Below are 25,597 nucleotides of genomic sequence, written 5' to 3'. Positions count from 1 at the left end.
CCAATCACAACGTTTTCTGGAATGATTTAGGCCACATCGTTTACACTATTCACAAGAATCAAACACGGCTCACTCACAGACTTTTTATAAGCTTACCGAGCGGCAGTCATAATCTGTGTGTCCGGGTTGGTGGCATTCAAGACAAAACACTAACAAACGACTTTCTGTTGATTCCGATGTTTCTGCTCTATGATTACGTTGAAGTTCATGTTGCTTCTCAGATAACATGTGTTTGTTATTTAGCCTTTATTTTTTTTCTAGTAGTAACTTACCTTTATAATACTGTCAACAAGCTCATGAATTTTTAAATTCTGTTCTCTGTCTTCTTTATCCAAGGAAATGTAGCTTGTGACCTGAAGCCCTTCTGTATCAGAGCTACTTGTACTCATCGTGTTATCAAGCACAAGCTTCTTTTCACGTTCTTTTGACAAAAAAGAAACGTCAGCACGCTCGTCTGTGATAGCAAAAAGTGTATGCTTTTTGCTTGTATTTTCAGATGCATGATCTTTTCCTATTTTGTTAGCCGAGGATTTACTTGAGTTTGCAGTAGTGGTATATTTAGGTCGCGTTTCTGGCATGGATAAATTTGTTTTACTTGGTTCTTTAGTCACGCCTGCTTGATATTGTACAATACTCACAATCTTGTCTTCTAAATCACTATCCATTCCATCGCTAGATTTTAAAAAAGAGAATATGAACTATTGAGCTTTTATCGTGCATTGCTTTTGCTATTCTTTTCTATACCTAAAATACTTGTGCTTATCTGCTAAAGGATCTTCGTCTTCATACTGACGTAGAAGTTCTATTTCTTCCTCATTGTCTTGATACATGCTAATAAAAAAAAACGATAACACTATTTGGAACGGTTACTAAGAGTATCAATAAATGAAACTCAGCGGATGTTTTCTTCCAATAAGATAGGCTTAATGCATTTTTGTACATTTATTAAAATAGTTCAATGACCTCAAAGTTTCACGCAGCACGGTTTACAACTTTATGAGAAGTGAATGCAACCTTTCATCGAAAAAAAGCAGATTTTCATTCTATTGAAAGAAACAATTCAGCAAAGATTAAGGAGTGGCGCTATTGGGAAAATACAGACATGAACTTCCTGATGAACTGCGTGTTTCTTGACGAGTCTGCTTTTGATATTAATATGAAACGCTCAAGAGCTTGTTCCAAAAAAAAAAAATACTCGCGCTATTGTTACCAGGACTACTATGAGAGCGGCAGAGATGGCGCCCAATATAGACGTTGTGCTTGCAGGTTTGATTACAGTCGGCATAAAAACACCATGACCTGCTAAGAAGAGAAAAGCTAATGGATATATAAGCTCAAGGGCTGTAACAGGCTACTACATTAGTTTATTAAAAGCGACATTAGATGAAATGGACAAACATTCACATATGAAAGGCCACTTTATAGTCATGGATAATGCATTCATTCACACGCATGAAAACATAAATAAATTGAGTATCGAGGATATAAATGTGTGTATCTTCCTATTTACTCTCCTGAACCTAATCCGATAGAACAATTTTGGGCAGTGGCAAAGAGTAAGGTTAAGTGCAATAGGTTTTTGCAAGAAGACACTATATCAAAAAGAATCATGGAATCCTGCAAAAGTGTAGAGAAAAGTCACTTCAAAGGTTTTGTTTCTCATTCTTACAAGTGTTGGGATAAATGCCGAAATAAAGAGTTCATATAATGATCACTGTACTGATGGCTTTATCAAAAGCTAATCATATAGATAAGATTGGATGATAAACTGTGATTTATCGTGGATCATCATGCTCTTGAATCCTTTTGCTTTATTTTGTAGGAATTGGAGATATCAGATTTTGTTTACAGCTCTCAGTGTGACTGCCACTATAGCTCCCATGCATTCCCTTATATTGGCCCCTTAAATGACGACAGCAAAAAAATAAAAAAAAGTCACATATGCCCAGAATATTTTACTTAGCAATTTATTTGAAATACTTCTCTGCGTTTTTTAATTTTAGAACAAGCAATACTCATTTCCTTTAGCCATGTCAACTTTAGCAACTAGATTTTACTCTTCTAATGTTACAGATTTTGAAAAGATGGAAGTCAGCAAAGATAATTGGGAGGAGGAGCTTAAGAAACTGGAGGATTCTACTTGTGTTCACTGGATAAACAAAGGGTTCAGAGTTAAGGAAACTGAGAGCTCTTCATTGGGCCGTCATAAGACGATTTTATGGAGTAAAAAGTATGCGTGTCATCGTGGAACTGACACTTATGTATCTAATGCCAGAACAAACGACGACAGCGGTCGACCAGTACAAAAAAATTCTAAGAAAATCGGCTGTAACGCCATTATTATGATGACATGTCGCATCTCTGATCCAAGTATTGTTGAGTTTGCACGAAAAAATGACCACAATCATGCTCCTGGGTCCTACTCTGATTTACAACATATGTCAATTTCGGATACTTTGCGGGATAAGATCAAAAATTTCTTATGTAAAGGATTTTCGAGAAGAGAAGTAAGATCATGTCTTCTTCAAGAAATGGAGGGCGATGAACAACAGCGGGACAAGATGTTTCATTATGACGATGTTTATAATGTTTGGCTGACGGTAGCAAAGGATATGTTTCAGTTTGGCAATAATGAGTTTGAATCATTTCAATTATGGAAGAGAAAACTTATCAACTGTGGTTATAAAGTTATTGATCACTCGTTAGATGATGTTTTCTTCTATGGATTCATTTCTTCATGGCAAATGGATATAATGAAAGTTTCAAAGTGCTTTTCTTTGGACTCAGCATTTGGAATATCATCAAGAAGTAATGAGATCTTGTACAGTTTAGTTATCAGGCATCCTGATACTGGAAAAGGAGTACCTGTAGGTTATTTACTCACCAATGACCAATCAGTAACACCTGTATTGGAATGGCTCAAATTTTTCAAAGACCACTGCTCTATGCAGCCTGAACAAATTACAGTCGATTGTAGTATTCCTGAAGCAGATGCAAACAGAGTTACCTTTGGAGAAAATTGTCGTATACAATTGTGCTTTTTCCATGTTGCTCAATGTTGTAGAAACTTGGCAACGAAGTTCAAAAATCAACCTGGCCAGTATAACAACATGAAAGTAATCAGAGGCAATGTCATGAGTGAATTACAATCAATCATGTATGAAACTGTTCGCGAAAACGTGATTGAAAAAATATGCCAGTTTAGAGAAAAAGTGGACTTCAGTTCAACCAAATTTTGTCGAGTACTTGGAGAGTAGATGGCTTGCTTTAGAAGGCTACAAAAAGTGGTCTGCAGCATATGTAATTGAAGAGCATCGAAACATGCGCACCAATAATTACATTGAAAGCTGGCATAATCAACTAAAATCAATTTATTTGAAAAGAATCAAGAATAGAAGATTAGATCGTCTTGTCTTCATTCTGACAAATGATGTTGAAAGCGATTTAAAGCTTGATGTTGAAAGAATTTGCTCTGAAGTAGGAAGAATGGGGCCTGAATTGAGAAGGAGAAGACAGAGAGAGATGGTAGCTGACAATATTCCAGAAGATAGAATGATAGAAATGATCTCCAAGGATGGCGATACTCAGTACACCGTCGAATCATTTAATCAAGAAAACATTCTATATGTCGTCAAAATCAATGAAGATGGAAAAAGTGCCTCTTGCTCCTGTTCTTATTTCAAGTTTAACTCGGCCGTATGCAAACATATGTATTTGTTGCAAAGACACATCAATATTGAAGTTGAGGTTCTCTCAAGAATGAAAACCTTGCTTTCCCAAGCACCCATTCCAGTTCTTGCTGATACTAGTGTCAATGATGATATTTCTTATAATGTTTCTTCTCAAGATGTTGAACATTCTATTTTGAAGAGAAATATTCGACTAGTGTTAGATTCTTTTCGACATCTCAAAAGAAGCATTAATGCAATCAATGACCATGACATTCTCGACAATGTCTATAAAAAACTTAAAGAAATAAGACAGATAATTGACTCTGCTGATAATTCTAGAAGAATAGGGACTCAAAGAAGCCTAAATAATTAAATAAATTGCTAAGTAAAATATTCTGGGCATATGTGACTTTTTTTTATTTTTTTGCTGTCGTCATTTAAGGGGCCAATATAAGGGAATGCCTGAAAATGTTATGGGGAGCCAACGTCATCAAACATAAGAAAATTCTGATTACGAAGATTTTTTTTTTTTTTTTTTTTTTGTACATCAGGGTTACTCGATGAGCATGAGTGTATCTTTATGACTAGATCGTATTGCTCTCCTCTTGTTTGTTTGCTCTGCAAAGGCCTAATGAGCGGTCAGAAACTCTTTGTATGATAAAGTAAGACCCTTAGCTTTATACTCAAGTTTATCTTTACGGCCTGGTCGTATAACATTTCTTGGGTATATTACTACAAGGTTACTTGGTGAGCATGAGTGTATCTTTACGACTAGATCGTATTGCTCTCCTCTTGTTTGTTTGCTCTGCAAAGGCCTAATGGCTGGTTCAGATAAACTCTTTGTATGATGAGTAACGCCCCAGCCGTTATGTTCAAGTGCATCTTTACGACTTGATCGTATCGCACTCCTTGGACATATTCCTATATAAATGCCGAATAAGCTGGTGTATGAAAATTGTTTTGTCCATCTGACGATAAACTGTTTATGTAGAGGCTGCCTGATGTATTGCACATTATAAAATATGCTGATTATAAAATATCACATTACTAACTGCTTTATCATTATCTTTTATATATATATATTTTACTTTCATGGCCATGGTTAACGGGAGATCGAGAAGTATTATATCGGAAACTCACAGCAAGACAATATTTCACAATATTCATTAAAGACTGGTACCAACAAGCATTTACAGTAGTTCCTACTTAAATCATTGATTTCATAGTCGCTTCCGTCGATTTTTACAAATATGCAAGAATGCCTTAATGCAACACGCTACATTCTTCTTTGTCAAGAGAAGTAAAATCACTGGAGATGAAGATCTTAAAGCAAGAGTAGCCGAGGAGGCATATAATGGAATAAGCGCCCCCACTCTCTTAAACATGAGTCAACATTCTGTGAACATGTTTGACGATTGTCTTTAAATGGGACCAAAAAGCCGTAGCCTACAACAAAATGCTTCCTCCTCTGGACAGAATGACAATACAAATTCCTTTGAAAAAAAAGGATGCGATTTAACCGAAAAGTTTACAGAAGATTAAAATATAAATAATATTACACATGGGGGTTTATATAGCTTTAACTAATGAGAGTGAAATGTGTTGTAGAACAGTAACTGATTGTAGTTGACATTAATAAATATAAGTCTTAATACAAGATCATAATTAAAATAAAATAAAATACAAGTTTATTTAAATAAGATCATACAGTCAATTTCAATTAAACATATTCTTTTAGAATATGTATTGTATCCATGAGAGTTCTTTGATAAGAAGAAGTATCAACCAAAATAACCAAATCCAATCCAATGTCAGGAATATTGCTAATCTTTCACATAATTGAAATAACGCGTAAAATAACGTTATTCAATTCAGTGAGGAATTCCCAGAATAAAAGATAATCTATGACAGACATACAAAAGAACAAATGAAAAGTTTTCATAATCATAATTATAGATAACACTTGCTAAAGTAACTGAAGATTAGAAGAACGATCGCAATAGAAGATATCAAGCTACTCACTCAACAAGATGTAAACACCTGCCTTCAATTAGAATAATTTTTACTTTAACTTAAACTGAAATAAAGATCAGTCTCAAAAAAGTACCCAAACTGTTTCTTGATCTTTGTTTCTACCTTTTTCTCAATTACTTTTACCATTATACAACAAAATGGTGTGATGATGAGGAATGCATGATACGTTTAAATTTGATTTTTTATTTATAAAAATTAATGACCATTTTGAGCGCATGATGTCTAATATTGCATCGTTTTCGCCCTGGTCAGATCAATAAAAAGTTTAATGGAAACTAAAAACCCCTTTTGGGATCAAGGGTAATAAAGATATGGGAGGGAGAGTGAAGGAAACAAGTGAATGTCACTAGTGAAGGGAAGAGGGTAGCCAATCGAGGAATCTTTGCCCTGGTTGGAATGGCGGTGGCGGTTGGTCTTTATCATGGAATAGGTAGTCAAGTTCATAGAGTATAGTACAGATGACCAGCCAACGAATAAACCATGGAGAGGCGGAGTGAGATGAACATAGTATTCTTGTTGGTAATCTATTGAGAAGGAACGATAGAGGATCTTGGACTGTTTCTGGCATTTGTAAGCGATGGTGCATATCGAGACAACTTATTGCATGTTGTTTTGTGAATATCTGGGTAGGATGCCTTGGACAGAGTTCTAGTTTGCCGCCTGGTAGCCAGCCAAGACGCCAGCGTATACATCGATTTCTTTCTGTTCTTGTCATTGGTAGCCAAAGGATGGGATCTAATGATATCGTTGGGCGACATTGAGAAAGAAGTATAGAGTTACGAGATGATCGCGCCTGGTTGAGATTGTCTTGCCGGAACTGTAGTTGAATCTTTTTAAGTGTACGTTTGTCTAATTGCTCTGGGTGGGGTAGGCATTGTGCCCATAATGGTGATTTGGAAAGCTTATACCAACATGAATGGCTGCCCGAACGACGTATATGAGGTAATAGACAGGTAAGCAGAGCATCGTTCGGTAGAGTTAATGATCGTAACAAGAATTGGGTTTGCAATATATAAGTGCGTTCCTGCATTGTAGGTAGCTTAGTTAGATGCAGCATCACTTTGACAGAGGATCGACTAGAGCCGCCAAAGATTCTGCGTAGGTATATGTTTTGTGCATCTTCTAATTTCTTGGCTAGGAGTGATGTTATCTTATTGATTGCAAGTCCGTATTCTAATTGAGCACGAACTATCTGGGTATAGAACCTAGTAGCAAGAAGTGGGATAAAGCCTTTGGGGTTAATACCAATTGACGATAGTTGGTTCATCGTAGCTAGTGCTTTGTTGATATTATTGCTGAGTAAGCCAAAAGTGTTGAGATATCCACCTGGCCGAAATGGGATTCCAAGATAAGAGAAGGAAGGTAGAGCTGCAAGAACATCTCCGTAAAGAGTGTACTTTAGTGGTTGGTCCGTGGGATCTAAGATTACGCATTTTTTTGGGTTCCATCTATATCCAAGTTTGTGGCTGTGATATTCGCACTTCTTCAGCAAGTGTACCATCTGTTCCTTATCAGCGATGAGTACCACATCGTCAGCATATAAAAGACAATTCATGAGGGGGGCCGGTTGGACGGGAGAGAGGCCTTCTTCTATTGGTTGTGGGCGTAGTGTCTTGGGTAAGTCATTAATATATATAGAATAAAGAAAGGGCGAGAGTATAGATCCTTGTAAGACGCCCGTGACAGGTGAAAATCGAGTGGAGGTGGCATTGTTGAGCAAAACTTCCATTTGGACATCATCGAATAAGTTTCGAATTAGACATAGGAGAGCCGTAGGTGCTGTGTGCTCTAATTTCTGCCATATATAATTGCGGTCTACGGTATCGTATGCCGATTTAATGTCTAAGAAAGCGAGAACTGGGGTAACGCGATGTTGTCGGCGAAGAATATTGCAAATTTCAGCTAAACATAAAGCTTGGTCTAACGATCCTCTGGCTTCACGAAACCCACCTTGAGCTAGATCTAATGAAGGACTATTGTCAACAAGGAATTGATATAGACATCGCTCCAGTACTTTGCGAAATACGGAGGTGAGACTAGTGGATCTATAGTTGCTAGGTTCGGTAGGGTCATCCTTTTTGTAAATTGGTACTACTGGGCGACTCTCCAGTCTTCTGGTGTATATGACCACGACCAACATAATTGGAATAAGAAGAGTAATAGAGGTGAAAGACGGTCTTGTATGGGTAGTAACATTTCTTGTCAGATATGGTCAGAACCTGGAGCTTTTTTGGAGGGTAATTGTTTGATTGATGAGAGTATGTCGTCTAATAGAATAGGACAGGTTTCTCTAGCAGATGTAGCAGAGCAATCTTGTTGAATATGAAGCCTGGGTCCAGTTTCATGAAGTAGGTGTCCAGCATAGATAGAATTTAGATGAGATGCCATTAAATTAGCAGCATGCTGGGGGCCTTCTAAAGTAGTAAAAGAGGGTTTTAGGTTTCTATTTTTACGTATTTTGCAAAATCTTGCAATAGATTTTGTATACTCTCCTTGTTCCATTCTCTCGCAGAAATTATGCCGTGTTTCTCTTCGTCGTCGTAGTACCATCCTTCTTAGTAGTGCTTTTGTTTCCTGGTGTAGGAGCCAGTATTTGAGGCGGTTTAACCCTTGTGCTTTTCTCCATTTTCTGTAATAGTATTCTTTGAGATTAAAAGTATATTGTAGTTCAATTGTCCAGGATTTTTGTAACTCAGTATCTTTTTGCTGGTCGCTTTTTCCGCATACTTGATCCAGAGATTGGTATATGGCTTGACAGATAGCAGAGTTAAAATCCTCGATATAATTAATGGCAGAGCTTCTATTGGGCAAAAGAGGTGGAGGGTGTGGAATCAAATCAGCAGTAAGGTTTGTGAATACCTGTTGATATGTAGTCTCCTTTTTATCGTCCTTTAGCTTTCCCAAATGCCATGTGAGCCTCTTTGGAGGAAGAAGATTGCTACTAGGAATATTAGTTTGAAAGGATAGCATCATAAATTTATGATTGGAATCGAGTGATAGATCATCCCGTATAACTAGCTGTGGTTCGATGAGTTCCGTTGTACTGATAAAATAGTCAATGATACTGTTGCCATGATATGTAATAGAAGTAGGATGTCCATATTTTAAACGCTCATTCCATGTAATCATATTGTTTGACTGTATCCAATCATGTAGTAGCCGTCCACGATAATTAAAGAGTGTGTCACCAGTATATATTCCCATTCGTGCACTTAGATCGCCACAAACTATGGTTGATGTTGTATTGGGGAATTCTAAAGGTAATTGTTGTAGAATATTGGAAACCTCTGTGTGTGAAAGAGAAGGAGGAAGATATAGACAGTGAACTAGTATCTTAGATATAATGAATGATAATTTATACTTAGCTAATAGCGGGTTTTTGTGTGGGATGTGTTGAACAGTAGCGCTAGTAAGTGGGTTGATTAGTAGGGCAATTCCAAGGCTACCTCGATGCTTGAATGATTGGATAGGTTGATCATAGGTATGAAATTGTTTCCATGATGTAGGGTATTTGTTCGGTGGGAGTACCCATGATTCAGTAATTAGTAAAACAGAAGATGATTCAGCTAATTTAAGGATTGGTGATATAGCTTGTTTTGGCAGGCCAGTAGCCTTGAATAATGAGATTGAGACTGTACTCATTATAATTGTGAGGTATTGTCATCGAGGTCTGAGATATTCATATCTGCGTCTTGATCGACATAGAATACATCCGTTGGTTTAGATCCAGTAGTTGTAAGTGTTTCGGTAAATGTTTGTTTGTCGATCCAGCCTTGATTGTAAAAATAGCGCGCTACTGCAGTTTTGACTGGAACACGAATATAGTTAATGGCTCGCTTCATACGATCACAGTGATGCATAAAAGCCAGGGAGTCACGCTCTTCTTTAGTGTTCTGTTCATATTTAGGATCCATAAGGATAGATCCGTCGCATGGGTTGAAGTTCTCATTCACAGTCACTTTGAATTTTTGGAGATGTGCTTTAAGTTCAGGTGCATAGTCATTATGGACTAAGAGGGCAGCAATATTTCTTGTGGGATAATTAATGTCCAAGATTCTGCTGTTATTGATGTCCAGTCTACGGAGACGGTTTCGTAATTGTCCGATGGGAACTCGGGCTTTGGTAGGAATATAAATATATTGAAAGCCTTGGTTTTCAGACGGAGGTTGTAAAAAGCGAGCAGCATTTTCCTGTCGTTGGATACGGCGTTGTTGGCGTTTTTCAAGCATTGATTGTTTAATACTGTTGAGGCGGGATGTATCTTTCCAAGGAGGAAGTGACTGGGCAGTTGACGGTAAAGAGGGAAACTGAGTATCGTGGGTCTCAATTGTTGATTGGTTCAGATTTTGAGTACGTTGGTTGCGAAGCATGTCTATTTCAGTATGTGCTTGCTTAAGTTCAGCTTGCGTTTGCTTGAGTTCGGCACAGAGTCGTTCAATCGTTGCTTGAAGGCTAGCAATATCAGTTGCTGTTGTTGTAGAAATAGGCATAGCCTCCGGGTTATCGTCTTGAGCGTTAGAAGTTTCCATCATAGCGTCAAGGGATAGGGGTTCAGATAGCATTGTTGTAGTGGATGCCAATTCGCAGATCTCAGCCATGGTTGGTGCACTGTATGTTTTACCACAGGGTTTGCAAACAAAACAAGGTTGAGGAGGGTCACCAGCTATGGATCCATTGCGGTGAAAGGAGTTAGTTTCTTTACAGTTGGTGCATACAAGTCTTCGACGCTGAGTATTAAACTGTGCAGTTAAGATTTGTATTTGTTCGTTAGTAAGAATAGGCTTTGAAGCTTTACGGCCTCTACTAACAGGAGCCATAGTAGTGGTTTCTGTATTATGTGTGTTTATCGTTGTATTTATTTTTATTGTCAATGCTGGTTATTTGTATTAAAGTATTATCGCTTTCCAAATAAGGCAAAAAGCTATGGAAAGTGATGGAAAGCGGAAAAAGAGCTTGGAATGCATGATACGTTTAAACATTTACTTTATTTACAAATAAAATTAAAACCCCAAATGGGCGCATGATGACTTAGTTTTCATCGTTTTTGCCCGGGGCAGATCAAGAAAGAATGAGTGGAGGCTAAAAACCCCTTATGGGATCAAGGGTAAAAATGTTTAAGAGAAAGAAAAGGTGACACATGTAAGAAACACTAGCGGGAGACATTGGGAAGCCATTCGAGGAATCTTTGCCCAATATAGGGTGGCGGTGAAGGCGGAATCTTGTCATGGCATAAGTAGTCGAGCTCATGGAGGATGGTACAGATAGTAGGCCATCTGAGGGACCAAGGAAGGGCTGCTCGAAAGGAATGTGGTGTTCGATGAGGTAATTTGTTCAGAAGGAAGGACAGAGGATCTACTATCGTTTCAGACAATTGTAGTCGGCGGTGCATATTGAGGCAATGGATAGAATGGGACTTTGTAAGTTTCTGTGAAGGATGGAGGGGGCATGGTCTGGGTGTACCACCAGGAAGCCATCCGAGACGCCAACGCACACAGCGATTTCGTTCTATTCTGGTCATTGGTAGCCATAAGATAGGATCCAAGGAAATAGTTGGACGACATAGTGAAAGAAGTGTAGAGTTACGGGAGGAGCGATTTTGACAGAGATTGTCTTGTCGGAACTGCAACTGGATCTGTTTTAGAGTTCGCTTGTCTAAGGATTCAAGTGGGGTGGAATGCATGATACAGTGCTTTCACTTGAAAACACTTCCTACTTTTTTGAAAAAAATTGCCATAAAAAGGAGACTTATTTGGCCGGATGTTTGAGAATAAATTAACCACGTTTTACAAATATTTTGACCAATTTCTGGTCAAATAAATTACAAAGGTTCTTTATTTAAGCATTTAGGGGAACGATTTATGGGATGCTGAATGAATTCTGCAAATGTTCAACCGGAGCTTTCAATAACCCTTAAAGTGAGGCTTCCACATCAGTCAACTTACTTCTTCTGACGCTATCCTTCAAAACTTTTCGAAACTACTCGATAGGGTTGAGCTCAGGGGAATAAGGCGGGTATCCTCGTTCAGTAATTATAGGATCGATGATATTTCGCTCTTTTTTGGAAGCTACTTCGTCGATATCAGTGTCTTTGGGCTCTCGTTCTTCACCTATTTGCGAAGATTCGTCAAATTTGTTAGTGAAATGATGATTCTACAACAGCGAAAGCCGGCACTTCTTTGCCAGACTCATCTACGATCCTACCTCTACTATCTTCGTGAAAGAAATTCATTCTTGGGAGTTACAGTTATGAAGAAATAGAAATATCAAAAAGTCGGTCAAACTATTTGTATGATGTGGTTAATCTGGTTTCGCAAACCTGGTCAAATTAGCTTCAAACATCCAGCCAAATAAGCCTCCTTTTTATGGGCAATTTAGTCTCGCACAAGTGGGCAATTTTTTCAAAAAAGTGGGCAGTGTTTTCAAAAATTTGGTAAATTGAGAGTAGCTTTTTTTCCGCTAATTTATAAAACCAACACTCTGATAATAAAACGTCTCTAAGTATGCCACCTGGCTCTATCAACCAAAACAATACGCCAAGCATATCAAATGTCCTTACCAAAGAGGAAACTACTGAATTGATTGCCCAGTTCGAACAACACCGTAAGGTCTTAAAATGCCCTCACTGTGAGAAACAGGGTCTCTTTCGACGAAACGGCCACACTAAGACAGAACCCCCGCAAGTTCTTTTCCGTTGTACCAGCTGCGGTAGTAGCTATAGAGCTATAACTATGAGATCCATTGTACATTCTTGCATTTCTTCTTTGACACAGATCTCGCCTACAGAGAATGTCGAAATTTCTAGACCCTCGCAAACAACTCCGACCCACCAGCTAGACTCACTTGGTAGTCAATCAGGTGACGTACAATCTCTTCTAAACATGATCCAGCGCCTTACGCAAGAGCTTGCAGCCGCCAGATCTGAAATTGAGCAACTCCGTACCACAACTATCCAGTTACAGAACCAATTTAACCACGAAAGATTAACTAGTAACCAACCCACACCACCTGTAATAACAAATACTCAATCCTCCTTTGATATCCCTGAACCCACGCCAACAGCATCACCTTGGCGTAACCCCGACCAAGTACGTCGATTGAAAGAAAGCCTAATGCAGCAAAGACAACAGCGACGACAACAAAGACAAGAAGCCGCCGCCAGAATATTACAGCCACCCTCCGAGAATCAAGGCTTTAAGTACATCTATCTCCCCACGAAGGCCCGAGTACCCATTGGCCAACTTCGCTCCCGATTGCGTAAATTGGATATCAATAATAACCGTATTCTAGATATTCACTATCCTGATCGTAATGTCGTAGCCCTACTGGTGCACAATGATTATGCCGACGAACTTCGTTCCCACCTGCAACGTTTCAAGGTAACGCTGAAAGATGATTTTAATCCCTGTGATCCTGAAATCCTTCGTGACCCCAAATACGCTGATGCTTCTAACGAAGAACGATCCAACCTCGCCTTTATGCATCATTGCAACCGTATGGAACGAGCTCTGAAATTCATACGTACCCCTGTTAAATTTGCTGCTGCAAGATATTTTTACGCCCAAGGATGGATCAGCAAGCAGACTTTACAGGAGAACCTACCCTCAAGCCGACGTAACAACGAACCAGAGTCAGATCCGCTATATTTCGAAGATGAGAACATGAGTACTACAGATGAATATAAGAACCAAGATCTTCCTTCTGATGAGGCCTGTATGAACGATGCCCTATCATTATGAGTAATATTACAATTTCGCTTTTCAATACAACTGGTTTAGCTCGTCAAGCCATAGGCCCTATTCTTAATATAGTTCGATCCTCTTCTGTTCTCCTCCTTACGGAAACCTGGCTCTTAAATCCACTTAAATATCCAACGCATTGGAAACAATACCATACATATGGTATTAAAACACAACCTCTAGCTACCAAAGGTAGTCAAGGAGTCAGTCTTCTCGTGAATCCTGACTGCAAGTATCATGTCCATCATTTTAGAACTGACGATACACCATTAAATCAGTACAAATTGTCTTTTACCATTGCTAACATCTTAATCCACTGTCTTTACCTACCTCCCCATCTGGATAACCAAACCGTCAATCAAGTTTTAAACTCTTTACTGCATACAACTAGCCACACTAATACGACTATTATCTGCGGCGATTTTAATGCTAGACTGGGATCTATTGTAGGGGACCACTCAACGAACTCCAGAGGCAATCTGATCATAAGCTGGATACAAAGAAACAATATCATCCTATGGAATCAAAGGTTGGCGTATGGACAATATACTTTTATGGCCCATCAGGGCAGTAGCATTATTGATCTATTTATGAGTACTACTGAGCTTATTGGATCCTCCATGAGAATTCGCCAAGATCTTTCATTGGACTCGAATCATAAATTAGTGTCTCTTTCCTTTCAAATCAATGCCAGCATTCCACAACTCCCAAGGCACCCACGGATTATCTGGAATCTAGAAAAACTCAAGGACCGCAACAATCATGAAGCATACTTGCGTCGCTTTCAGGAGTTATCCCAGCCTTTATTGCAATACCATGAAAAACATGATTATCCTATTAACAATAGACATTATGCGGTTGACTATATAGAAAAGCTCAATGCTGACCTTTGTCAGGCAATATATACCTCACTAGATGACAGTTGCGGGAGAGTCTCACACTTTACAGGTCCATTACGCGACTTCTGGACTGACAAATTGCAAGAAGCTTACGACTACAGAGAACTCTGTTACAGGAAATGGAGAAAAGCATATGGACTCAACAAGCTCCATTATTGGCTAAAGCACCAAGAAGCTAGAGCTACTCTACGTCGACTGATTGCCCAACGTCGCCGAGAAACTTGGACCACTTTCTGTAAACAAATGGCATCTGAAGAATATACCAAGGCAATATCTAAGCTTAGCCGTATTCGCAAGAACCGAACTTTGAAACCCACTTTCTCCACTCCAGAGGGCCCACAGCATGCAGCTGATATAATGGCTTCCTACTTGGAAACTACTTTCTCAGGTGATCATCTTAAAAATGTCCAACTTTACGAAATCGATACCCCTATTTTACCTTTTGAAATAGATTGCCCGTTCACCAGGGACGATATTAACCTCGCTATCCGTTCCCTACCAGTCAAGAAAGCACCTGGGATCGATCACCTGCGAAATGAAATGCTCCAACCAATATCTCATCTGCTAGCACCTATTCTCTTTCACCTCTTCCATATGTGCTGGGCTTGGTCATATGTCCCACAGACATAGCGCATTGCCCAGGTGATACCCATATACAAGAAAGGCTCACCATCAGATCCAGGTAATTACCGTCCAATTAGTATGACCACTATCTTTAGAAAGATCTTGGAACGCTGCATCCAGCACATTCTACAAACCGACGGACCACCTCTTGATATAGCCCAAGGTGGCTTTAGAGAATCCCGCAGCGCATTAGATCAGATTCTATGCCTCGCAGAAATTAGCCACGTACTACGTACACACTACCATGTCAAGCCTGTCTTAGCATTTCTTGATATCAAGTCTGCATATGACACAGTCAATCGTAGTTTCGTATGGGACACTCTGAGCCGTTACGTCTCATCTCCCATGCTCCACCTGTTACGGTGCCTTTTTGACGATGTGCAAATCGAAATCCTTCTCTCTAATACGACCTCTCGTCGTTTTCACCCGAAAACAGGCGTGCTCCAAGGCTCTATCCTCTCACCGTATCTCTATTCCGTCTTTATAAACCAGCTTCCAGCCCAATTACGACCCCAGGCCATCACCACCGACATGTCGCCATTAGAAACGATACCGCTCCTAAACTGCTTACTCTATGCAGATGACATGGTGCTAATAGCTGAACGTACGACTATGACTGACCTGCTACGTAAGTGTGAAGAGCATAGCCTACAAATGGGGTACCGATGGAATCCCTCTAAATGTGTCATGTTGGACAATCAGCTGGAGCCAATACCATATACCATTTATAACCAAGCCCTACCACATGTAACTTCTTTTGCCTATCTAGGTGTGCCATTTAAACCAGGGGGTTACCTAGACCCAGATGAACTGATTAGACGCAACTCCTCTAAGGCATTAGCCACGATGAACGTACTGAAGTCAATTGGTATTAACCCCTCTGGCTTCTCTAGGCACCTTTCAACCAGATTTTACGCTCATATAGTTCGACCACAGCTTGAATATGGCTTGGCAATCAACCGCTTCACTAATACCCAGCTGAAATCCATTGAAGATGTGCAAGATACATGCATCCGTACGATCTATGGTGCCCGTGGGAAAACCTCCACCAAAGTGATGCTTCACCTAGCTAAACTTCCCCTTATGGCGGATCGGGTTCACATCTTACAAGCACAGTTCCTTTATAGGTCCTTCACTTACCTAACGATGCACTGTTATGTCGACTAATACCACACATTCGACACATTCGTGGACATCAATGGTTCCTCCTTTCCAAGACCCTTCTCTGGCAAAGCTTACCTTCTACAGGAGAGGAACTTGATAAGCACATGTTCAAAACAGCCAAAAAACGCTTCCTGCAACAATCTCTAGAAAAGCGCCAACAAAGTGGGCATTACAAACTTCTTTCAAGTTGCCGTAGATCCGTATCTTTGGACCCTATCTTATGGCTACCCATGTCCTATGCAGAACGTAGTCGATGTATACGGTGGAGGCTAGGTTGGTTACCTGGTGGAAAGCCACACCCTTGTCCCAAACACCCTACGTTCAAGTTCACACGCAAACACGCTATTGCTTGCCTCAATATGCACCAACGCCTCTATATGCCTGAAACCATTACAGATCCTCTGTCATTCCTTCTGAATATGCTTCCATCTCGCCCCTCGGTACCCTCAAATCTAGCACTCTCTTGGTCCCAACGATGGCCAGTTATATGCTCAATACTACATGAACTAGATCAACTTCAACATGTCACAGTTATTCCCATTACTTACCCACATGGTCAGAAGCTCCTCGAATGGCTTAAACATTTCCTTTAGCTCCATCTTTTATGACTCAACACATTTCTTCTCCCTTTACCTTTTTTACCCTTGAACCCGAAGGGGTTTTTTCTAAACATCAAACCTCCAAACGGGTTGATCTGGTCCGGGCGGACACTTATTTGTTTTATTTTTAGCGCTCAACTGGACCTTTAATAAAATATAACATTTAAACAAATTGAGAGTGGAAGCATTGTATTGGCAGATCAGAGGACTTCTTTCCGCTTTCCATCGCTTTCTATAGATTTTTGCCTTATTTGGAAAGGTATCCACAACACCAGACCTGAACATGCCTACTGTAAAGCAGTTACAAGCAGAACTTGCTGCAGCCAAGGCCGAAATAAATCGACTACAGCAACAAAACGCCTCCCTTCTTGAGCGGTTAGCTCAGTCACCATCCACCACTGTGCCTAAGCGCGTCCCTATTGCTACCATTCCCCGTCCACCTGCTTCCCCTTCGTCACTGCAACTTAAACCACCTACCAAATGTCCCCCACCTCCAGAGCTTGAATCTGTTCTCCTCCAAAAAGCCTCCAAATCTAAAAATGCTCCACCACTTCCCAGCCAAACGGCTGCTGCTCGCACTTTCAGTCCCCCTTCCACCAATCAAGGGTTTAAATACCTTTATCTCCCTATACAACGCCGCCTTCCCATTCGCCAAATACGTTCCTTACTTCGACGATTGCATATCAACAGCAATCGTGTCCTAGACATTCACTATCCCGACCGTCATCTTGTTGCCCTCCTCCTCCATAACGACTATGAAACTAAAGTCCGCTCTCAATTAGAAAAATTTGAAATCCCCATACATGATGATTACGATCCTATGGATCCAAACAACCTTCGAAACCCTTACTATGACGACTTCGACCAAGATGAAAAAGGGTGTGCCGCATGGAGTGTCTTCGCTCAACGCTTAGTTCGTGCTATCCGTTGCCTCAAAGGCCCTATTCAGCGCGCTGTTGCTCGCTTTTTCGTTGACAAAGGCATTATAGCTAGCGTTGTACTTAATGAGCTCTTTCCAGCCAAACAGACTTGAGTTCTACTTTTATTTTATGATATGACTTCCTTTCTTGTGGTCCATTTCCAAACAGTGATTTATTCACAAGTTACTTCTTACTCCCCCTCTGTCCTTTTCTTTTTTTGCCCTTGCTCCCATAAGGGATTTTTTTAGCTTCTTTCACGTCCCATTTGATCTGGCTTGGGCAATTATGGTGTCCTGAGACACCGCGTGCTCATATAAGTCATCCAATAAATGTATTATTTTAAACGTATATGGAATATGCAAACTATGCAGGAGTATATAGACCGATAGAATTTGACTCTGAGAAAATATAAGGGCGCCTTCCGAGTAAATGTTGTATGTGAGCCAAGTTGCTGCAATCAGATTTGTTACTTGGAGTTTTTATACAGTTATTACAAACACTCTGGTTTCAGGAAGAGCACAGTTGATAATGTTCAAAAATTCAAATTTGAAAAATCTGGATGCAATCCTGATTGTGCATGTTTCAATTACTCCTCGATATTAAATGATTTATTCATATGACAGGGACATGTACTTTAATGATTAAAATGATATAATAATCGCATATATAATAGCGGCAGTGATTAATATATGTATATAAAACTGCAAAGAAAACAGAGAAGGGGGAGGGACGACAAGCAGATTTAACTGTCATTTTCATTAAGCACTAGGAGATCTTCCCAGTCTTCACAGCTCAACAAATCGTCATCAAGACCAATTGCATTAACCTTGTCAGTAGTTATCTTCAATACTCTACGTAATCTTTCCGTTTCCATCATATCACTACTGGTCGAGGTGTCTGAAGTATCATCTGAAATAGGGGAGTCATCACGATAAAACATGCCATCATTATTAGGTGATAAGAAGCTGATCGAGTCTTCAAGACCAACTTGGTATATTGCTGTAAGTTTCTTCAAATCCAATACAATTGCTCGCTATAAAAACGTATTAATGGCAATTATGAATGAAAATAATAAAAGTAACGTCTGCACTTACTTGCAAAGACATGACTGTGAGTAAAAAGTGGGCTACTTCTGGCATGCTGAATGTTGGGGGAAGACTTGCTACACCTTTTTGATAATGAATGATGGTTCCTTTCTCGGTCATTCTTGAGCCATAAATTGTTAAAGATAAACCATAAAACTGCGAGCTGATAACTTCAACGGAATTGATCAGTGATGGATGGGGCAGAATGGACTTGATATACAGGAGACGCTTCTGGCGGAGGTCCTTGGCTTTCTTGATATCTGCTTCAACTTCTGCTTCTTTTGCTTCAGCTGGTTTGTCCTCACATGAAAAGATATCACCTAATTGAGTATTAAATAAGATAAGATCTACCTTGACGTCCTTTTCATCACTAGCAATCTGTTTCATCTTTTTCAAGTATTTGATAGTTGTCGCATGGCATTCAGTCCTACAAAAATGAATCAAACAGCATGTTAGCTCCTCCTCTTCCATATTAGGGGGTTTTGATATATGCTACCTCTTTGTAACATAGCAAGGATCAAACAGGAAAACAGCATCAAAAACATCGGCATACAAATGCCCTTGGTACCACCCTTCCTTATGAGTAGTATTTCGTAATTGATCGCATTGATAAAGTAATAGCCTGATAATAAACAACCATTACAATTAACGTTCATCAAGCAGAATATAAATAAGTTAACCTACAGTTTTGATAAAGCAATGTAAATATATGATTGAAAACCAACACGAGGAACCAGGGGGATATCCTTCACAATTACTTCTAAATCATGCAATGACGTTGCTTTGATGATCTTGATGAGAATTGACCTTTCGTTTCTAGTGTACTTAAGTGATAGTGGTATTTGTAAATCAACGGAAATTCGCTTCCTGATACTTGCGAAACGAACAGGAATAACACCAGGGGATATGAGGTCCAACGTATTATCATTACCACTAGAGAAAATGAGGAAAGATGTGTTAATATGTAACAGCAATTGAATACAGGGATTTTAGTAATTAAACTTACTAATAATCAGCTAAGCATTGTAACTTTTCATCCAAGCTTAACCCTTTGACATAGCTTACACTTAAACGACTTCTTCTTTTGTTTTGAGATGAGGGTGATGGATCATCATTGTCGACTCTCTTCAGCGTTGATGGTTTATTTGATGATGTAGATGTCGTTGCTGCTGCTGTACTTGACGATGAAGATGATTGTGGGGTCACCTCTTTTAAACTTGGTATTTGGTTGGATGATGGAGAAGTAGTTGGATGTACTACATTTTGATTTATTACATTAGTCTTGTCTTTCAATACATCACCAACAACATGAGTGCAATATAAAAGCCCCGTTTGATGTGTCCAAAATTTTCATATTAAAGAATATTAGAATATATGTAAAATATATGTGAAATGAAATATTTACCTCTACACATTCTTTTACCACGAGCGTTCTTGCCAAGACAGAGTTAATAACATTGTCGCACTTATCTAACAAGTTTTTCATGGTATGCTGCATCTTGACATTATTGGAAGCATAATTTTGTCCAAATCGTTTGAAAGTATGAACAAAAATCGACACACAATCGTGTGAAATTGGCTTGTATTCAGCCAGCAATGCTTTAAACAAGTCCAATACTTTCCATGATTTGACGTGTGTGGTTTTGAAGTAGTTTTCATAAAATGTAAACAGCTCATTTTCACCTTTGGAAACAAAATATTAGAAGTAAATTCAATTGTTTGCTTGTAGACTTACTTGCTTCACACAATAAGGAAATGCTTGTACTTAACATGTTGCTTATCAGCTGTTAAGATGAAAATGGATGAAAGAAGATGAAAAAGTTATCAGTTTTTGCTAACTGCAGACTGAAAACGTTATAGGGAGTTAACGTCATCAAGCATATTTTTTTTTTTTATAGGGAGCCGAAGCTCAAGTTTATTAATATGACGATTAAGATCGAGTCACAGATTTGTTTTTGGGTTTTTGGGTGTTGTGTGTTAAATATGAAGTTATGGAAGTAGAAAATGAACATAAAATAAAATTAAAAGTTTAAATCGAGTTTAAACAAAAGACCAGTGTGGAAGTGCACAGTGTGAGCAGCCATTTTGTACAAGAGTTTCATGATGTAGTTGCCGAGAAAGTTTTTTAGAACTGTTGAGAATGACAGAAGTTTGAATAGGAATATTATCAAAAATGAACGCCCAGTGAGCGCGCCAAACAGAAAGCAAGGTGTGACCGATGATCGCAGCCGATGAAATATCAAAGCTGGATGCGGAGACGGGAGGGAATTTCAACTGGAAAAGTGCATGAGCGACGGAAAAGGAGGAGAAGTATTGCGTTGGAAAGTGCTCGTTCCAAATGCTTTGCCAAACGAGAAGTTTTGGAGGGCACAGATAGAGAAAGTGGCTCCAAAGTTTTTTCTTGATTAGGGCAATTTAAACAAGAGGGAGACGGAAAGACAGACGGGAGCAGCCGATGAAGTGTGGATCTAGTAGGGAGTTTGTGGTGTAGGAGACGATACCAAACATTCCTGCAAGAGTGTGAAAGAGGGAGTTTCCAGAATTGACGCCAACCGTCTGGAGACAGAGGGAAAAGGATCTTTGAACCACTGGTCGGAAGTATGCATAGTCGGCGGAATAGTATCGAGTTAAGACACTGAGAGTTATCAACAGTAATCAACTTGCGGCTTAACAGAAGAGGAGAGACATCAACAGCAGAGGTTAGATCTGGCGTGAACGGGTGGGTGCCGATACTAGCATACTGCACAGGGATGAATGGACGAACCAAGAAAGGGGCCAGCAGATGTGATTTTGCCGCACCAGACGAAGAGATTTCCTGGCAAGATATGGATGTACATGGAATTCCATGGCAGTTCGAGGACGAAGAAGATTAGAGTCGAGGTCTCTGATGTACGACGAGGATAGACGGAGCTGACGGAGAGATCGATTCAAAGTCGTGTTGGGAACAGCGCGAAGACAAGCAGAAACTGGTAATTGCAAACAGGTATTGGCAGAAAGAACCACTTGCTGATAATCAGCAGGAAGGATGTCTATCGCACCAAAAAGTAAAGCAAAAGGACTATCCAATCCACGTAGACGACGAGGGCGCGGATCTGGAAAGAGAAAGGACAACCTGTAATCGGCGAGAGGCCACATATATGGGGATGATGCCTGTAGATCTTCTAGGCAGTGAAGCAAATAATCGGCAAGGCGAGCCAGGACAATAGAAAAGCGGATTCCTTTGGACATCCAAAAGGTTGCCAAAGGGCCTATGGGAACATTGCTGAGCAGCGGGGCGAGCCAGCGTAATTGCAGTGCTCCTTGTTGTACTCCAGGATCAAGTACTCCTAGACCGCCAGCATGACGAGGAAGACACATGATAGAAAAGCTAATTTTTGGAAACATACGGTAAGTCAGGAAGGAAGACATTACCGACCTCACTTGACATAGGAATTGTTTAGGGACAGTGGTTAGCCGGAGGACATGCCATAGTTTGGAAAGGATAAGCGAATTCAAAATCATCACTCGACCGCGAATAGATAGCGTCCGTTGTGAATGGATTTGACAAGCCGTCTGTATCTTTTCCAAGAGAAGCGTGAGGAACCGGTTCCGTTGGATGGTGGATGAACACAGTGGAAATCCAAGATAAAAAGCAGGTAGAGAAGAAGTACAGTCATGCCATTGAGTGATATGATGTGCCAGGAGAGGACCTCGCCAGATTGAAGAGGCAGCGATACTGGCGCCAGAGAGAGAAATGGCAAGAGTCTTGTGATAGTTGACCTGTGCATTAGAGGCACGAGCATAGAGAGACAGATGGTCTAGAAGAATGCTCAAATCGGCAGGGTCTTTGAGAAAACAGATGACATCATCCGTGTAGGCTAATAACTTCACTGGTTGGAGGTTGAAATCCAAAGGATGTGATAGTGATGACCGAGGAAGAGCAAAGCCTTGAAAGTGAGGATCATGGAGGATGCGACGAAGAAGGGGTTCAAAGGCAAGGTTGAACAACACTGGAGAAATCGGATCACCTTGTCTCAAGCCACGTTGTTGAAGGACTGGAGTGGATAGGAAACCATTGACGTTCAATCGAAGGTGCGTGCCGAAGAACAGAGAGGATAAACTATGCACTATAGAAGCTGGGAGGCCGAAACGAAGGAGTACTTGTCGAAGGTATTCAGGATGAACACGGTCATACGCCTTTTCTTGGTCTAACATCAAGCCTATAGCTGTTGAACGAGATGTTCAAGCGTGTGCCATAGCTAATTTCGTAAGTAAACCATTATCGGCAATGAAGCGACCACAGACGAAACCGGTTTGGAAGGGAGTGACAATTTGATTAGCACAAAGGATTGATCGAGAGTTGACGATCCGAGTAAAAAGTTTAGCATCTGTATTAATTAAAGAGATGGGCCTCCAATTCTTCAGAGCAGACAGATCCCCTTTTTTAGGAAGTAAAGTAACACATGTTTCAAGCCATGAAGGAGGGAAGACTCCATACTTAAGAGCGTTGTTAAAAACAGCTAGCGCAATGCTGCGACATTTTGGGTGCTGTATCAACAAACTCAGAAGCTCATAGTGAAGACCATCCATTCCAGGACTGCTCCGGATAGGGGCACGGGATGCACCATCCAGCAGGTCATGGTAGGTAATGGGAGACACGAGATTGGAGCGATCCACTTCGGATAATCGTAAGTGTTCAGGTATTGCCCCAATCAAATCGTCGATCGCGCCTTGTTAACGAGCTGAGGTGAATACAAATTCTTGTAAAATGTAGAAGCAGCATCGAGCATTTCATCACGAGTACAACTAAGAGTGAGATGAGTCGGATGTAGGAGAGGCGGGATAAGCTGACGAGCGGAACGGGTAGCGACTGTCCGTTTAAGATAACCAGGGAATAATTCGCCCAGTTTACGCCAGCAAATTCCAGCCCTCAGTGCCAATGTTTCAACATGATATTGTTGAATATCTGTTAGCTGGGCTTCGACAATCTTGAGTTGTAGGGAATTTTTTTTTTTTTTTTTTTTTTTTTTTTTTTTTTTGTATGAGAATTTTATTCTAGTGCCGTCTCTAGACGAGCACTGTTACAAAAAGAAAATTACAACAATAAAACAACTATTAATATAATAAAATGTAATATTTCTACAGTTTTTAACTATGTGAGTTTTCGTTGTGTATTCGTCTAAGTAGTGCTGTGGCTATTGCTGCTGCTTCGTTTGGCCAGAAAGGTGTGTCTTCAAAAATATATTTCCAGTGTAGCCTCCATAAGCTCAAGACTCCACAAGCGATTACGTGAAAGGTGTCAATTTTCCAATGCGATAATGTCTTGGCTGTTGTTTGATATGGTTGATTTATTTGATCAAAAGATAATTTCAACAGTTGTTCAAGAAATCGTTGTGCCAATGTGTCCCATATAGGTCGTTTAGATGGGCAGAACCATAAAAAGTGTTCATCTATTTCGATTGCGCCACACATCATGCATCCTTCATCGGTGATATATCTGGGCATGATTTTATGCAGACGAGAGCGAGTAGGAAGCTTTGAATGATAGAGTCGCCATAGAATAGTACATGCTGGATGAGGAATTGAGACGTTCCAGAATTTATTCCAGGAAGATTTACTGGTTCTAGGATACGTGGGTGGAAGACTATCTAAAGGGAGCATGTCAAGATTTCGGAACCACTTAGTGGACAAATCCTCAACTGGAGTGCCATCTGGTAGAGGCGAGTTGAATAGAGAGGAAAAGTGAGGTGCAGGACGTTGAAAGCCAAAAAAAGATATAAATCCTCCAATAGCACAGTTGGGTGAGCTTTTAAGGGTGACAAAAAAATCTTCTTCAGCTAAAATGAGAGCAAGACGATACGATTAAAGAATATTTTATTTATCTGAGAATTAAAATAATCCAATTGAGCATATAATAATGGAAATTATTGTATTGCCCGGGTCAGATCAAGAGATGGTTAAAGAGCTAAAAAACCTTTTTGATAGTCAAAAAGGGAAAAAGGATAAAGATGAGAAGATGAAGAAGACACAGTAACAAACGATACGGAATTAATTAGAGCTGAACCAAAGCAATAGTTTAGTATCCAGAGGTGGAATTTCAGGCGCAGTTTTGTCATGGTGGAGGCAGTCAAGTTCATGTAGGATTTGGCAAATGATCGGCCATCGAATAAACCATGCTGAATATTTTGATCGTCGTTGTATAGTAGGTTTCTTCCTTGAAGTAGGCAGGAGATTGAGGAGATAAGATAAAGGGTCAGAGACAGTGCTTGGCATAAGAAGACGATGATGCATATTTAGACAGGTAATAGCATGCGATCGAGTGAGCAGGTCATGAGGGTGGTAGATACATGGTTTGGGACGGCCACCAGGCAACCAGCCCATACGCCAACGAATCAATCGGCTACGTTCAATGTATGACATCGGTAGCCAGAGGATGGGGTCCACGATCAATTGAGGGCGGCAAGCGGAGAGAAGGATAGAGTTAGTGTCTGTACGGCGGTTTTCAAAAGATTATTGTAAGTAATCTTTACGAATTGCTTTGAACTTGCGTCGATCAAGTTGATCAGGATCGGTTTCAGCGCAGAGCCTCCATAGAGGGGAAGTAGTGAGCTTGTATCATTGTGAGTGGCTTGTTGAAGTTCGAATGTAAGGAAGTAGTCTAAACATAAGAGTATCATCAGGTGTATCAATAGTTCGAAGCAAGAATTTGGCTTGTAAGATGTGGATACGCTCTTTCATTGTCGGTTGATTTACTAGGTGTAGCATGACCTTGATGGACGAGCGTGAAGTGCCCCCAAATATTCGACGTAGACATTGGTTTTGGCAAGATTCTATCTTCTGAAGTTCCCTGGATTTCACCGCACTGATGGCAAGACCGTATTCAAGT

At 40.1% G+C, this 25,597-nt stretch overlaps 12 protein-coding genes across 12 annotated transcripts; 5 read left to right on the top strand and 7 right to left on the bottom strand.

Annotated features, from left to right (window-relative positions):
- Positions 1-136: 136 nt before the first annotated feature.
- On the bottom strand, positions 137-830 carry RO3G_01163 (uncharacterized protein; the record flags this gene model as incomplete). Its single annotated transcript, XM_067655754.1, has 4 exons — positions 137-187; positions 273-454; positions 596-672; positions 745-830. The coding sequence occupies 4 exons, from the start codon at positions 828-830 to the stop codon at positions 137-139; spliced, it is 396 nt and encodes a 131-aa protein (XP_067511855.1).
- A 1,254-nt stretch (positions 831-2,084) lies between these two features.
- On the top strand, positions 2,085-3,257 carry RO3G_01162 (uncharacterized protein; the record flags this gene model as incomplete). The annotated part of the gene is made up of 1 exon (XM_067655753.1): positions 2,085-3,257. The coding sequence occupies one exon, from the start codon at positions 2,085-2,087 to the stop codon at positions 3,255-3,257; it is 1,173 nt and encodes a 390-aa protein (XP_067511854.1).
- A 304-nt stretch (positions 3,258-3,561) lies between these two features.
- On the top strand, positions 3,562-4,044 carry RO3G_01161 (uncharacterized protein; the record flags this gene model as incomplete). The annotated part of the gene is made up of 1 exon (XM_067655752.1): positions 3,562-4,044. One exon carries the CDS (start codon positions 3,562-3,564, stop codon positions 4,042-4,044), a length of 483 nt encoding a protein of 160 aa, XP_067511853.1.
- A 398-nt stretch (positions 4,045-4,442) lies between these two features.
- Positions 4,443-4,771, bottom strand: RO3G_01160 (uncharacterized protein; the record flags this gene model as incomplete). The annotated part of the gene is made up of 2 exons (XM_067655751.1): positions 4,443-4,592; positions 4,760-4,771. The coding sequence occupies 2 exons, from the start codon at positions 4,769-4,771 to the stop codon at positions 4,443-4,445; spliced, it is 162 nt and encodes a 53-aa protein (XP_067511852.1).
- A 4,575-nt stretch (positions 4,772-9,346) lies between these two features.
- On the bottom strand, positions 9,347-10,522 carry RO3G_01159 (uncharacterized protein; the record flags this gene model as incomplete). Its single annotated transcript, XM_067655750.1, has 1 exon — positions 9,347-10,522. The coding sequence occupies one exon, from the start codon at positions 10,520-10,522 to the stop codon at positions 9,347-9,349; it is 1,176 nt and encodes a 391-aa protein (XP_067511851.1).
- Positions 10,523-11,681: 1,159 nt separating this feature from the next.
- RO3G_01158 (uncharacterized protein) lies at positions 11,682-11,934 on the bottom strand (the record flags this gene model as incomplete). Its single annotated transcript, XM_067655749.1, has 2 exons — positions 11,682-11,812; positions 11,907-11,934. 2 exons carry the CDS (start codon positions 11,932-11,934, stop codon positions 11,682-11,684), a joined length of 159 nt encoding a protein of 52 aa, XP_067511850.1.
- Positions 11,935-12,583: 649 nt separating this feature from the next.
- On the top strand, positions 12,584-14,970 carry RO3G_01157 (uncharacterized protein; the record flags this gene model as incomplete). The annotated part of the gene is made up of 2 exons (XM_067655748.1): positions 12,584-13,415; positions 13,514-14,970. The coding sequence occupies 2 exons, from the start codon at positions 12,584-12,586 to the stop codon at positions 14,968-14,970; spliced, it is 2,289 nt and encodes a 762-aa protein (XP_067511849.1).
- A 72-nt stretch (positions 14,971-15,042) lies between these two features.
- On the top strand, positions 15,043-16,131 carry RO3G_01156 (uncharacterized protein; the record flags this gene model as incomplete). The annotated part of the gene is made up of 1 exon (XM_067655747.1): positions 15,043-16,131. One exon carries the CDS (start codon positions 15,043-15,045, stop codon positions 16,129-16,131), a length of 1,089 nt encoding a protein of 362 aa, XP_067511848.1.
- An 879-nt stretch (positions 16,132-17,010) lies between these two features.
- On the top strand, positions 17,011-17,760 carry RO3G_01155 (uncharacterized protein; the record flags this gene model as incomplete). The annotated part of the gene is made up of 1 exon (XM_067655746.1): positions 17,011-17,760. The coding sequence occupies one exon, from the start codon at positions 17,011-17,013 to the stop codon at positions 17,758-17,760; it is 750 nt and encodes a 249-aa protein (XP_067511847.1).
- A 629-nt stretch (positions 17,761-18,389) lies between these two features.
- Positions 18,390-20,147, bottom strand: RO3G_01154 (uncharacterized protein; the record flags this gene model as incomplete). The annotated part of the gene is made up of 6 exons (XM_067655745.1): positions 18,390-18,680; positions 18,742-19,159; positions 19,229-19,354; positions 19,417-19,665; positions 19,739-19,988; positions 20,138-20,147. The coding sequence occupies 6 exons, from the start codon at positions 20,145-20,147 to the stop codon at positions 18,390-18,392; spliced, it is 1,344 nt and encodes a 447-aa protein (XP_067511846.1).
- Positions 20,148-21,147: 1,000 nt separating this feature from the next.
- Positions 21,148-22,926, bottom strand: RO3G_01153 (uncharacterized protein; the record flags this gene model as incomplete). The annotated part of the gene is made up of 2 exons (XM_067655744.1): positions 21,148-21,320; positions 21,474-22,926. 2 exons carry the CDS (start codon positions 22,924-22,926, stop codon positions 21,148-21,150), a joined length of 1,626 nt encoding a protein of 541 aa, XP_067511845.1.
- Positions 22,927-25,157: 2,231 nt separating this feature from the next.
- On the bottom strand, positions 25,158-25,525 carry RO3G_01152 (uncharacterized protein; the record flags this gene model as incomplete). The annotated part of the gene is made up of 2 exons (XM_067655743.1): positions 25,158-25,369; positions 25,465-25,525. The coding sequence occupies 2 exons, from the start codon at positions 25,523-25,525 to the stop codon at positions 25,158-25,160; spliced, it is 273 nt and encodes a 90-aa protein (XP_067511844.1).
- Positions 25,526-25,597: the final 72 nt, after the last annotated feature.

This window comes from Rhizopus delemar, genomic scaffold, assembly GCF_000149305.1.
Source record: "Rhizopus delemar RA 99-880 supercont3.1 genomic scaffold, whole genome shotgun sequence".
NCBI classification, from domain to species: Eukaryota; Fungi; Mucoromycota; class Mucoromycetes; order Mucorales; family Rhizopodaceae; genus Rhizopus; species Rhizopus delemar.
Note: the sequence above shows the minus strand (reverse complement) of the source record. Positions and strands in the feature narration are given on the sequence as shown.